The sequence below is a fragment of the Macadamia integrifolia genome, chromosome 6 (genome assembly GCF_013358625.1).
Source record: "Macadamia integrifolia cultivar HAES 741 chromosome 6, SCU_Mint_v3, whole genome shotgun sequence".
In the NCBI taxonomy this organism is placed as follows: Eukaryota; Viridiplantae; Streptophyta; class Magnoliopsida; order Proteales; family Proteaceae; genus Macadamia; species Macadamia integrifolia.
In genome coordinates, this window is record NC_056562.1 from 28,826,455 (window position 1) to 28,841,619 (window position 15,165).

General features: G+C 37.5%; 2 protein-coding genes across 2 annotated transcripts; both read left to right on the forward strand.

Annotated features, from left to right (window-relative positions):
- The first annotated feature begins 7,817 nt into the window (after positions 1-7,817).
- LOC122081513 (LOB domain-containing protein 19-like) lies at positions 7,818-9,789 on the forward strand. The gene is made up of 2 exons (XM_042648662.1): positions 7,818-8,221; positions 9,212-9,789. The coding sequence occupies exons 1-2, from the start codon at positions 7,928-7,930 to the stop codon at positions 9,527-9,529; spliced, it is 612 nt and encodes a 203-aa protein (XP_042504596.1). The 5' UTR covers positions 7,818-7,927; the 3' UTR covers positions 9,530-9,789.
- A 2,975-nt stretch (positions 9,790-12,764) lies between these two features.
- Positions 12,765-15,110, forward strand: LOC122081512. The gene has a single exon (XM_042648661.1). It carries the CDS (start codon positions 12,892-12,894, stop codon positions 14,863-14,865), a length of 1,974 nt encoding a protein of 657 aa, XP_042504595.1. The 5' UTR covers positions 12,765-12,891; the 3' UTR covers positions 14,866-15,110.
- The last annotated feature ends 55 nt before the right edge of the window (positions 15,111-15,165 follow it).

Here is a 15,165-nt window from a genome sequence, read left to right on the forward strand (position 1 = left end):
GAAGGGTCTTTCTATTTCTTGACACCCATTGAACCACAATAATGGCCACTTCATTCTTCAAACTTTGGTTGTTATATTATAGATGTTGGTCCTATTGGATCGCTTGGAGGATAGACATCAGATTTTAGCCAAATGGGATGATATTTAGATGGAAAATAATGTGTTGTTTAAAGGGAGAGGGATTGACATACTATCCTCTTGTGGTAAGTTTTATTCACTCACATCAAAGATTTAGTTCTCGATATATATGCTTGTACCAGTCTTTGAAGATACTGATATGAAACTAATCTGGATAGGATTTGATTGATACGTATCGATCATTTTTGTCTATGCTTTTAGAAAAAGGTATATTTTTATATTATTAAATCCCTGAAACGATACAAGTAACCAACCCAAATTGATCAGGTATTAAGTTTGTTCTCAACTGTATCAAAGCAATACAATTAATATGGCCTATACAATATCGATACGTGAAACCATGACCCACACCAAAGAGATAAACTCTTAAACACAATAGCTCACCTTGGTGATTTCGACTCAAGGGGTGTTCTACCAAACAAAGAAAACACTTATGATGTGGGAATTAATTAGAAAACCCACCTGCTAGCTCAAGGCTCTAATCGCAACGTCACATCATGATGAACCTAAACAAACAAAAAAAAATCTCCTTCAATATAAGCATTTTAGTGCAAGATTTTATAAAATAGAATCCTATACATGCCGGTCTCCATCGATTCCAAATTGAATGATCCTAATCTCTTAGAACGGATGAGGAATCGATCAGAATCAATCGAACAAATGACCAAACTAGTCGACTCCGCTTAATTTGGTTGGACTTAGAATGCATAGAATAAAATTTAATCAGATCGGCCTTGATGAATTTCATGTCAATTAGATAGATTCAACAAATTTTGATCTGAGTTTTAAAACCATATCTTTGTATAATATCTCTATAGATATGATTTATATAACAGATTTGATCTAAGTTCTAAAACCACATGTGGGCATGATATATCTTAACATTCGCAAAAGGTTTGTGCATGATGCACTATCATGTGCAGACACAGTTGTCGGATGGGGTTGAAGGAGGTTGTACCTTAGATCCTTATCCTCCATCCAACAACTTTGTGTATGATCGTGCAAGATATACTACCGTGCACGAAATAATTCTAACCCTATAGTATTTTTATTATTTATTTTTTATTTTTATATTTTTTTTTTGTAGAGTTATAATGGTGAGTAATCTCTTGAAATAGAGGACACCAAATATTGGCATCTGGATCATTGTTCGTAAAAACGGAAACGGATGGTACGGGTTTAAAACAGTAAAATTTTTCGAATGATACGATCAAAAAAACAAAGAACGATAAAAATCGAAAAACGGACAATACGAGTTTTAAACATATAGATTTAAAATAAATGGGACTAAAAAAACAATAGTATGCTTATATAAATTAAGGAATTATTATATGAATATTTGCATATAGTGTTCAAAACAACTACAATATCTAACATTAATGCCTATACATCTCATGTCTCATTCTAAGTTTTAAGAGATGTCATTGGATATCATCCAACATCATTTTTTTTTTATTCAAACAAAATAAAAGTAGATTACTTAAAGTTAGGTATATTACATAGTATATCCGATTTATATAAATATTGTCTTCTTCATTAATGCCTCTCTGGCTAGCGTTTTAAGTTCCCCTATGCAACCAGTGTTAGTTATCTTACAAAATCTAGGGTGAATAGCATTATTATCGAGTTCTACATCTAAAGATATCATAGTTCTTGGCCATAAAGTCAAAGGAGGTTTGTAGTTTTTCTCTATGACCCATCCGATTTCTTTAGCATCACTCCAAACTGAGTCTATCTTCAGCTGCATTGCTCTTGCCTTGGCTAATCCATATAACAACCCTATAGCTTATGCCTCACCATCCTCTACTGTCAAACAATAATTAGATTCCATTAGAATACATTGTCCATTCAAGATGATACATAAAGCTAATGCAACAAATTTTGTGGTTATCCCTTGTACTGGTGATTATTATGGATGCTGTATATGTGGGTGGGGATTCATGGTTATTTGATTGAGGCAAGTTCCATTAGAATCCAACACCAATTCTAAATTCATACACCACACATACCCAAAGTCTTATTGAACAATGTGACTAGGTTATGGTGTTGTTCATTGTTGTCAACATAGTCAACATACTCTCAAAGTGATATATGTTCACTTAGAGTTATGAGTCATCACTTAATTTAGAAATAATTTTCAGCAAATATGTCAGTTTATAGTTCAATTTCAGGGTCCGTGAATTGAATTTGAGTTAAAAGTAACAATGAGAAATACATGCCATTGCGTTAGCTTCAAGTTGGTGAAAGAATCAAGTCGATCAAAGTTCGGGAGAGAGATATATGGACAATTAAGTAGACATTATGTTAAAAAATAAAGTCTTAAAAAACGTCATAAAAATAGAACGTGTTTTAAACATGTTTAGAATGGGAATACTTGAAGTTTATTGCTTTTTTAAGTATCTTTGAGAAACATACGGTATAACGTATTTTAAACAGTAAAAACATGAAGTTTTAAACACACTTTTGCAAACAGTGGTCTGGATCCCATGTTGTAATCATGCAACTTGTGGAGTCAAAACTTATAAATGCCAAGGGTCTCTTGACAAGGCACACTGCCATAGGGACTTGGCTGGTGGCATGTTGCAACAAGAATAATTGGCCTAGTTACAAATGCGCACTCAAGGCAATAGAGTCAGAAAGGGAAAAGGACTTTTAGGTTAGAAAATCCAACCTTTTTTCAAAAAAATTGCCCAACGACCCGACCCAACCCAACTTAGTGGCTTTGTCTATAAGATCATTCCTGTCTTATTTCCGATATATTCAAGCCAAAGTCCATTCTAGACAAGGCCCAAATTGAGTCCATGAGTCCACATTGCTATCAGACGACCCCACCAACCCCCCCCCCCCCAAAAAAAAATCACTTGTCCTACTGTCTGGCCAGTTCTGACCTTGGTTATGAGTCATGAGATTAACGATTCTATTACGAAGGATGTAGGAAATAAGGGTGTCAATTCATGACCAAAATCAGGAATCATTCTAGAACTAACCTGTTAAAACCTAAAGTTAGAACATCCCATTAATAAATGGAATGGTTTTGGGTTCTGATTTGGGACAGATTGATTATGGAATGAATTCCCCAATAGCTCAAAAACCAAAAGAGCAATCAAGAACTGGAACTACTAAGATCCATTTTAAGAATGCATATGAGGAAAGTTATAAGGCTTATGAGAAGGAAGGGCTTCCCGAGTTTAAGTTTGTCATTTGAGTCATATGAACTTCGACGATGAGAGGAGATTGATAGCCACTTACCTTCTGCAATCGAAGTGATTTCGAAGGGTGGAATTTTAGATTTATTTGTACAATTAAAAATAAAAATGTTTCCTCTTTAAATATTTGATTTGTATGTTTATGAACAGATATTTGAGTGTTTGTATGCTTAAAAATAGATGTAAGTCACGATTGAAAGATAATTGAAGTAGCCAAGTCAAAGGAGTTAGGAATATCGATCACCGAAAGATGTCGTTTATGCAATTTCAGGAACCTATAGGGATTGTTTGAATGTTAAACTAGTCTTAGTGCATGCATTTATTCAACTAGTGAGTCATTTTATATACTTGGTCGTCTTTATCATTAAAATAATACAATTAATTACTGTTAATTAGTGTTACTTTAATCCTACTTATCATCATTATCAAGACTTTTTTTTTGTCTCTTCAGAACATGGAAGGTCCCATGCAAAATCTTTTGCATGATTCAATTGGAATTCTTGCACGGTTGCCTATAACTATCATGTGTTAATTTAGTCGACGTTGAAATTTTGTTGATATTTTTAAGTTAATTAATTTTGAAGAACTGTCTCATATTCCCAAAAAAATATATATATATATGTATATATAAATAAATAAATAAAGGATAAAAAATTCTATCCATCTGCATTCCCTATGCTTAGATATAATGACTTGTTTTCAAAGACGATGAAAAGAGCCAAAATATGTTTCTATCCCTGAAATAGGGTGTTGTGTCTAGACTTAAGAAATGCAGACGGGTAACGTTCTTTCTCCCAAAATTAAAATACTGAGGTTTTTAAGTGTTCCAAAAGGTGATTTCACTCAAATTGGAGGAACTATAAAAAACTAGAGTAAATTTAAATGACTTTAGAAAAAATAATGAGAAAATACATGTATAATATAACACTAATAACAAGTATAACTTTAAATATAATTGATTTGAGACAAAAGGATTTAATAAACGTCGAATGAAGAAAATGCTATATATAATATGATATATGGTTATGTTATCAAAAATGGCCAAAAGGAGGGAAAAAAAGACAGGATTGCGGTCACATGGGCCCGGGGTATGCTTTGTCTAGTCTAAGAGTGGGGTTCCTCATTAGCATTGAGGAAACGTATAATTCCCAAAAAAGAAAATGAAAAACGGGACAAGAAGTTTGATTAATGGCAAATTTAAAGGAGTACTAACTCATCAAATATTGAAAAAGCCCAAGCTGCTCTACATATGATAGGAACAGACGATGGAATGATAAATTGGCTTCCTCCATTGTCCAAGTGGAATAAAAGTTTTGCATAAGAAAAATTAATGTAAAAATTAGTACAAAATTATAATAAATTGAAAAAAAAAAGATTTAAATTTGTGGGTGAACCTTTCACCATGGTGAAGGAAAACTCTCCACTACAACTTTAGCTGTGAGAGACTTGGTATGAACATGCATATATATATATATATATATATCTCAATATTTTTGGATACTGATATGGGTTATATTATATGGTTTTATCTTTAATTTTTAATAAAAAAAATTGTAATTTGGATAAATGGGAAGGGTCTCCGAAGCATGAGGCAAGCGATACACCTACTAACATGGAATTTTTAATTAATAATTTTATAAGTGAGAGAAAAAACAATATAATGGGAAAGGGTTCCTTAAAAAGTAGCATGACGATGGTAGCCTAAGTTAAAATATCAACATAGATGAGATTTTTACTTTTCATGAGGGATGGAATGGTAATTTTGGCCCTATGGTGTCTGTATGGAAGAGCTACACAGACACACCTCTTCTTTCGAAAATGAAATATGTTAACCGTTTCCTACACGTCATGTTCTGAGACACTCCCTTGTATGGTTTTAAAATTCAAAACGGAACAAAACGATCATGATTGGCTAAATTGAAATGGTATCAACCTTTACTGATCTCCAATCCAATGGAAGATCTATATGTATAGTTCAAAGGTAAAATCCTAATAAAAATTAATTAAAAAAAAAAAGATAAATCTATCTGATATGATCTGATCCAAATCAATGAAGATGAATATCAAAATGATATCGGTTTTGACTTTTGACCGATCCCATGACAATTCCCGAAGGCAAAGAATCGTTAACACTGATTCCAGATCTGCCTAGGCCGATCCGCTACAGGAGTCTATATATCCAAGTCGAAGCTGTAGCAAATTGCATACGTAGTACACCCTGAAAACCATGCAATGGTGCTGTGTCTCAAATCTTTACGGGTTCTTCACGAACCGTAACGTCAGCTCAGCTCCTTCTGATAAACAGTGTAACACAGCACACGCTGTGACGTGACGGCATGCTTATTGATTAGTTGAACATACTCCTCTCCCAAGTCTCATCCCTTCCTTCTGCAATCCACGCTTCGCCGGCCGGTAATCATAAATAATAATTCTTTACTTTATAGACAAAAGCTTCCAATTTACACCTCTGTGAAAAAGAGCCTATAGAATTAGAATCCCTCCCTCCATGCTTTGTCTCTGCTAGAGAGAGAGAGAGAGAGAGAGAGAGAGAGAGAGAGAGAGAGAGAGAGAGAGAGAGAGGGTACTCAGTACTGTGTTGTCACCATTGCATCATGCTTATGCAGGGAGCTAGCTAGGTTAACCACCTCTTTTTTTTTTTTTTTTCTGAAAACCACCTCTTCTTTGCCTTAAGGTGGAAGCTATATCAGTGACGTCAGAGTTCACTACGTGTCAGATGAAGGGGCTGATAGTGGTGGGTTATTGCACGTGCATGAGGCAAGAGTTTTTACATGGCTTTGCGTTTTATCAAAAAAAAAAAAAAAGTGTTGCGTTTTATTAATTAATTTCTCCACTTGCAACAGTTGAAACATCATAATTAATCACCATTCGATGATCCAACTACTAAGGGTAGAATGGTAGATTTTCCAGTACTTTGACCCTTGTAGTCGTTTTTTTCTCTTTGTTTAACTCGTTAATTAATTAAGATTTCACTGGAAAAGTACACGGTTTTATGGTTGAAAACTGGCTTCATTCAATGGGACCAACGGGCTTTGACCATCAGTCAAGAGGCCACGGGCCTTCAGTTCAATCTTGACCATCAGTCAAGAGGCAAGCCTTCCTTCACCCGTGAAGAAAATGCAAATTCAAAGGTCAAAATTATAAATAAAAAAATATAAATATAAAAAAAAATTGTAACCCATACCATCATAAAAGACAGAAATTTTGTTTCTAGTGATGCATTTGTGCGTGTTGATATTGATTATTAAGCTGACATAAAGGTTACATTACCTTTTAAGGAACGTGAAAGGTCCTTAAGGTTATCTCTCTTTTTTTCTAATAGAGGATAAAAATGTTACTCCGTAGGTGGAGAGAAATAGATATAAAGTAGCATTAGCATAGGCCATGGTCTTTTTTTTAATGTAGAATTTTTTGTACTATGGATAAAAAAAATATCGATCCATGTTTTAGACATTTCGTTAATGTTTGATTGTGAATTTTTATTTCATGATTCTAGAAATCAATAATTAATACAATAATTAGGGTTCAAATTATCTGCAGTGAGTGGTGAGGTGCAATGAGCATCCAATGGTTAAGAGCATCTGAACACATGCTCCAAAGGGCTCCCAACCACCCGATGTTCACTGCATAAATGCAATAACTCTAGACGATTTTCATGCCAATAACTAAGATCTAGTTTCTCTCCACCCATGGTGGATGAAAGAATCTTTCTTCCACCTCTTTTAATCTCCCAATTACATCGGGAAACAACATTTTAAACAAACAGGAAAATAAAATCACATCACCACTGCCGAAACCCTGATGGGGTGAAGGACGTACAACTTAATCCCAACAATTATGATAACAATCCGCCTATTCTAAAATTAAGGTGATGCTTAATCATCAACTCTATTCCTTGCCACATACAGTATTTAGAGTCAGAGTAATTATGGAAAAGACAGAAGAACCACGGAAAGAAATGGTTTTAAAACTTGGAAGCCCGTAAATGGGTGAAATAGTACATAAGAGTATAAGACCCAAACAGGAATTTAGAGAAGGAGAAAGAAAGCAAATTGGACAAGACTTAAGAAACGAGAGGTCATAGAAGCAGAACAGAGAAGGGGATGTTTGTCCCACGTGGGGCCCCACAGTCGGGCAGAAGAATGGCAGTTGGGTGTTGAAGGAAATCAAGGCATTGAGGATTTGCTAGTACCATCGCATCGCTTCGACGCATGTATGTTTGCTTCACGCAAGCGGCTGCAAGGGTGGCTCACAGTGCCTGCCGTGGCTTTAAAGTCTGAATCAAAACCCAAATATACATTAAATTTGAAAACTAGTCTCCTTCATATGACTCACCATAGCTAACACCACTTCCTTTATTTTATTAATCATCGAACACCCCATTCCATACTCTACTTTCTCTAGCTTCTAGCCTCTAGCCTCCCTTCTTTCCTCTCTAAATACCCCTCTCTCTCTCTCTCTCTCTCTCTCTCTCTTGAAGACCCCACTGAGATGAGTGCATCATCATTGAGTGTAGAAAGGAGGTTTATTTGTTAGCCACTGCAAAGCTAGAAAGAGAGAGAGAGATGAGCAAAAGTAACGGTCATGGTGGTGGTGGGCCTTGTGGTGCTTGCAAGTTCTTACGCCGGAAATGTGTGAAGGGCTGCATCTTTGCACCTTACTTCGACTCAGAACAAGGAGCCTCACACTTCGCAGCGGTGCACAAAGTGTTCGGTGCTAGCAACGTTTCCAAGCTCCTCCTAAGCTTACCAGTCCATGATCGTCTCGATGCTGCTCTTACCATATGTTATGAAGCTTTGGCTCGGATTAAAGATCCTGTTTATGGCTGTGTTGGTCACATCTTTGCTCTTCAACAACAGGTATGTTTTGGTGGATTAGTATAGTTCCTTCATGATCACCATTAATGGCGGCCATGGCATTTAGTCATGGGTCACCAACTGGTCTCTCCTCTCTGTTGCTTGCCGGAGTAAGCAAGTAAACTTCGGAACTCAAGAAATATTTAAACGTTTAAATTTTGACTTCTGCGTGTCTTTATCAACTCGAGGTAGAAATATTAATCTAATTAAGACCTGTTCTTATACTTATAAATGTACTTCCTTATTCCTCTATTAATATTAATAGGTTTCATGTGTAACTTGGACCAATCATTAGGGTTCCATGCAGAAGGTGGAAATTAAATCACACATCAGAAGTGGTTAGCTTGATGTAAAGACTAACAGGTATACCCTGGAGAGCGGATCAAGCCCTCCTACAAGAATAGAATGGTACAGGTTGATCTGTATAGATGGAAGCCCTCCTACGAGAATAGAATGGTACAAGTTGATCTGTATGGATGGAATTCACCCAATAACCAACTTTGTGGTGGAACATGAGTGTGGATCAACCCGCATGAGAACCACCTAATCCACACTCGACACCCTTTAAGGTAAGATTCTAGGAGGGCCAGGGTGTGGTAACCATAAAAAATTTGGCTGCCATCTGGATTGCAGCCAAGTAGCTGCAACCCCCTGGTGCCAGCCAATTAAATGGAATAATTTACTTCCCCCCTAGGGTTCACAAATGATATTTTCCAAAATACCCTTTTAGATTCCATTTCTTTGGCTGCCACAAGGGAGCAGCTAAATTTCGTCCGTGGTAACCTGATGTATCTTGGTTGCTCACGCGTGGAGGGGGACATTTCCTGAAAAGCTAGTTTTTGAGGATGAGTTTTACCCAAGTCCCTAAAAAGATCCGATGGTTTCTAGTTTCCGGAATTAATATGATGGTCAGGAATGGAAGACTGATAATTGTAGGTCCCATTATTTGGATGGTTTAAGATTTAAAACAATGGCTGTTTTCTGGAACTGTAGGTGGTGAATTTGCAGGCGGAGCTAGCTTTTGTTCAAGCTCACCTTTCAACAATGGAGCTTCCACCACAGCCCATTTCTCCAACTGATCAGTCTCCTGCCTGTGCTAGCTTGCTCCATGTTTTCTCAGACAACTCAGTACCTTCTTCTGGTATATCAGCATTGTTGGATCCCATGCAGGTGCAACAGATATGGGGGATGGGGAGTTGTTGGAACCAAGCTGAACAAGATCTGAACAATGGTGATCTCCCGGCATTGGCACGAGAGTTTGTCTCTAAATACTTGCCAGAAGCAAGATTTCGGCCACCAGATTCGTGCTAGAATGTAAGCAACTTGAGATAATTTAGGACCAGTTTCTTACAAGCCCCCATTAACAGAACTAGTGCAACTTAGCTTTGGCCTGGTCCTAATCAAGTTTGTCAAAGTCTGAACATTTTCTTTTTTCATTTTTCTTTCTCTAGATGGCCCCATGAAGTTCACGGAAAGCTTTTCTTTCTTTGTGACTTTTATAGGCTAACTAGTTAAACATCTTAGGTTAGTTGTCATGTAAGTTCTACCATCAAATTGTGATGAAGTTGAGGCTACCTGATTTGACCTAGAAAGGGTTTATATCCTGCATATCCTAGTTTAATTGAGTTGGCCTTGGGAGATGGAACTGCACCTACTTCTCCAAAACAAATAGGCCGGCGAGCCTCAGATTAGTATCTTTTGGTTGTTAACGAGCAAGAATTTATGGAGAGATATAATTGAACGGATTTGGGTTTAATCTTGTTGAATTACCCCCTTTTTTCCTTGGAGAAATGCTAACAATATTAATCCAATTTCCTTCTCAGTTGTGTTTGTGAATTATATGGAATGAAATCATTTCATCTCCAAGGCATCTCAATGATGATACAAGTTGTGCATCAATTAAAAAAGGGTAAAAAAGCCCTGTTTGGTTCCACGTGAGAAAAATTATCCTGCATCCAATGTGAAGAATTTCTAAGATTTGGCCACCTTATCTTTAACAGCTAATTTTTAAAGATGAATTATATCCGAGTCCCAACAAGTAGTATCCGAGGATGGAAAAATTCCTTCCGATATAACCTCAGTCCCATATGAAAGAAGAAATTGTTGGCTTTTAAAGCGAGACAATTATCCCACATCGGATATGAGTAGCCTTAATATTGGGATATACTTTACGGACTCACAATTAACTTGATGCCATATTACCACATGCATATATAGTTACCAATATATATATATATATATATATATACATACAATACTTAAAATGATTGTTTTGCCCTATCTTGCAAAATCTTCTCTAAAATACCAATCTTTCCCTAATTAAGCATGCATCATTTCCATCCTCAATAAGCATCTAGTTACTACTGGAACTTATTTTGTGAATGAGAAAATCAGCTTTGCTTTATTCGAGGTGACTCTTGTAGTCACACTATAATGTACGTTCTTTGTCATGCCTTGGTAGATTAAGAGAGACAATGGGGACTAAACTGGAATTGTAAGAAGTATAGAAAAAAATAAATGAGCCAATTTTTAGAAGTATAGCTTATAAAGGAAATTAATCATGTTCTCAATAGTGTCACCAAGATTGTGCTATATGGAAGGGTGAATTGATAATCTCCATTTTCTAAAACTTAGTTAACATTAAATAGTTTTAATTTTTTTGCAAATCGCACCTCCTTGAACCACCATCCTTTAACCTTTGCCGCGACTGAAATACTACTTTCACCTCTCACAAAAACCCCAAGGGTGTTTAATCTTCATTGAGGTTATGGAGGCTTTTCGTCCTCTTCCTTCGTACGAAGGAGGAAGGGTGGTGATGCAGCTTTGTCAGTCAACAATTAGTTAATTTCAAGAGATAGTAGTTCTTCCTCATAGGGCTATAAATCTGATATGTGATCAATATATGGTTTCTCCTTATTCCTTCCATACAATACATCCTGTATTGTTCCCATTTAATGATATAAATTGGCCGATTGAGATGCCAGGTGGTTAAAATTATTTCCAAAAATAGCTTTTCTTTGTTTGTATACCTTTTTATTTATATTTATCTTGCATATATCAATATAAAACAAATTAGGATATATCAAAATCCCATAAACTCATTATTTTTTAGAAATTCAATCAAATCCAAATAAATATGAAACTTGGATGCATTTAAAGAATATCATCAAAACACCAATTGTGTGGACATAGTTATTTAATATTTCACAATTCATATCAATCTTCCATAGTAAAATATATAGAAGTAATTTTTTTTTTTTTTTTTGTAATATAGAAGTAATTTTTTTTGGTGTTGAGGAATGGTCAGAACATCCCATAAAAAATGGCCCATTAAATGTCATAAAAAATTACCTATTAAAAGCTGCACGTGGATAATTCAAAACTCAGTTATTTAAGATGTCATGGTTTTTAGGTTCGCATCAACCTTCCATAGTAGAGTATATAGAAGTAGTTTTCTTGTGTATTAAGGAATGGTATGGATACATAGTCAAAATGACCCATTAAATGTTTCATAAAAAAAATTAGCCCATTAATTTTGCTCATGGATAACTCAAAACTCAGGCTATGTTTGATTGTAAAAGAAATTAAAGGGAAGGGAAGTGAAATTTTCATACTTAAAAAGCAAATATATATAATCATTACCCATGTGAACTTTAACATTAACTTCAAATCATTCCAAATTTGGCTATAAAATTTCACTTTACTTTGCATCTAAAACCCTTTGCTATAATATGTAAAATAAAAACTATATGTTTCACAAAAAAAAAAAAAAAAATTACATGTAAAATATATCATTACTAAATATGGTTAAAAAAAATTAAGTAGTTTATACAATCATATGAAATAATGATTATAAATATTCTTTTTCTAAAATATGAAAAATTCATTTTCATTTCCTTTAAATTCTTATTGCAATCAAACGGAGTCCTAGTTATTTAATATGTTACTGTCTATGAAAAATACTACCAACTCACATGGCCTCTATGTCTATCCACTTGGGAGGTAAGGAAACCCTTATGACATGACCGACGAAAACGTGACCCCTAAATATATAGAAATAATTTTTTTGGTTTTCGAGGAATTGTAAGTACATCTAGTCGAAATGGCCCATTAAATGTTTCACAAAAGAATAGCCCATTAAAATTTTCATGTGAATACCCAAAATTCAAGAAGTGCACTAGGTACCTTTTAAGGGCACGAGATCTCTTTACCTGGTTACGTGCCCTTACATTAGGAGGGTAGGGCCAATGAAATCACAGGAAATTTGAATGATTTTTCCTTTTTTTTTTTTTTTTTTTTCTTTTAAGAAAAGACATTTGTGCGGTGGAGAAGTCTCAGACCAAAACCCCAGCCCAGCCCAGCCCAACCCAGGGCCTACCTTTGTCCTTCCAAAAGGTAGCGTAAGCCACCAGAGCGACCTGGCAGTGGAAAACTAATACAAGATGCTAGTGTAGAAGTTCCACCCTACGCCTATAGTGCCCAGGCTGAGTCGCTAAGAGCCTTCTGCCTCCAACCAATGTGGCAGGCGGAAAGAGGCGGAAAAAAAAAAGGGGGAAAACAAAACAAACCAATCAAAATCTCCCGATGTCAGTCGTTAGAAGTCGAAGAGATATGAAGCTAGGATTTACTGAGATCAATTAATCATCACCATCAACTCTCTCTCTTTCTCTCTCATGAGCCCCAACAAAACACAGGATCTCCTCCAGCACCACCCCCACCACCACCACCACCACTACTACCACCAAAACATGGAGCAACCGGAGGAATTGCAACATCCACCTCCGTCATCGCCACCTCTAGTTCAGCCACAAGAACCCTTCTCTCTCCCTTCCATGCCCGAAATTGTGATTTTTCGAGATGAGGATGATGAAGAAGAAGACGAAGACAAGCGCGATGATTCACCAAGCCCTAGCTCCTCCGACGCAGACGACGTCCACCACCCTTCCACCACCACCGCCTCTTCTGCCACTGATGGTACCGTTCCCTCCAACATGCACCAGCGTGCACCGCTCTACATCAACCCCGAGCCTCATATCTCCTCTCAGTTTTACACCTTTAACAGTGACTCCCATGCTCTGATGGTTCAGTGCGTTCTAGAGCGCCGGCTTGCTACACCTGAGGAGATCCGCCGCGCCACCCCTAGGCCGGTCCTTAAGAGCTGGCGTTCTGTCTGGAAGGACCGGAACGAGGACACCGCCTACCTTACGGCTTGGAAGCGTATCCAAGACAAGCTCAACGCTCACATCGACGCTAACGGCCACGAGGTATTGTATTTCAAGAATAATTCCCAGCAGTATGTATCCCATGTTAATCAGTGGCAAGACATCGTCACGAGCTTCCATGGTGATGCCGATCTCAAGCACTTAGGGCTTAAGGAGACAATTGAGCGAATCAAACAAGTTTGGACCGTGGGTGCCAAATTCTATGGAATTCCCGAGTCCTTTATTAGGGTTTGTGTTGCATCCTGTCCCGTATGCTCCGACGCGTCGGGTTCCGCTCCCAGGACTAAACGCCGCAGATTTGAGTACACGGAGTCCTTCGATGTTCCTGCCAAGGAGGTTCCTCACCGTCTTCAGCAGCTGGCAGCGAAGCACAAAGTTGTCCTTTGTATTCGTCAGAAGTATATCAGGTACAAACCCTTCATGGCGGAGGTTAAGGATTATGCTTGTCATCGGGCTGGGGAGCCTGCGGCGAAGAAATCGAAGATTTTGAAGAGGGAGCCTTATGCGTCGAAACGATGCGGTTGTGGGTTCCGGATCAGAGCAATTGTTCCGATTGCTAACTATAATGAGAAGGACAAAACATTTGTGTATCAGGAAGAAGGGATGGCTGTGTTCAAGCTGTATGCTGTGCATTCTGGGCATGAACCAGGGCCGTTGGACGGGAACGCAAGGATCATACATAGGGTTGTTGGGCATAAAGGTGGATTCTTGATGGATCAGGATACTGTTTATGGGATGAATGAGGATACTGAGACAGACTCGTTTACCCTAATGGGTAAGGACGATGGTGATTTGCAGCTTTCAGTTTTGCACCAGCTTCAGGAGCTTAGGGCTGAAATTGGGCTGCTTGAAGGCAAAATTTTAAAAGTGCCGCAGGAGCTTTTGGGGCCATTTTCTAGAGAACTGTCAGATATTGTGAATAGGATTAGGAGTCTAGGGGAGGATGCATCTAGGCCGATCGGGTTACTGCATGAGAAGCAGCAGGCTGATGATGTTTTGGTGGCAGAGAATGAGCTTGCTCATTGGGGTAACCATCACCATGATCGGTTATATGGGGATGGCAAGGACACCGAGCTTATTGAGGAGGATGATGACAGTTTTGAGCGGACGCTTGGGGATGTTGCATCTTGGGATCGAATCAGGACAGACTGTAGGAGTAGGAAAGTGCTGATAAGTGATAACTGTAAATCTGATAAGTGGTTGAAAGATGCTTGTGGTGATTTTGATGAGAAGAGCATCCTCGATTGTGAGGATTCCAAGTTAATTAAGCCCATGAGGCATGACAGTACAGTTGATGTCGGTCTTGTTGGCATACAGGTAGACAGCTTCTACCCAGATAATTCTAAGTGGTTTGATTCGCCTTGCAGTTTGGATCCCAGTACAGATTGTGGAGATAGTGGATTCAGACATGAGGAGATTGTGTAGTGTTAGAGCACTTAATTTGCCCACTTCAGCATAGTTATAGCTTTTCAAGCGATGATCATTAGTTGGAAGTGGGATTGTAAATTATGTACAATGAAGATTGTGACCTACCACACGTGCTGTGGCATCTTTATTGTTGGTTTGCTGTGTGGTACACTGTTTGGCTTCCTGTACACTGCGTAGGCTTCATTAACTTTTTTAACCATGTTGTAGGCCTTTGATATGTTAAGACTTGATTATTTTGACAATGCGTGCATTGACTTTCTCCTTATTTTTTCTTTGAAGTACTTAGGTTAGTGTGTC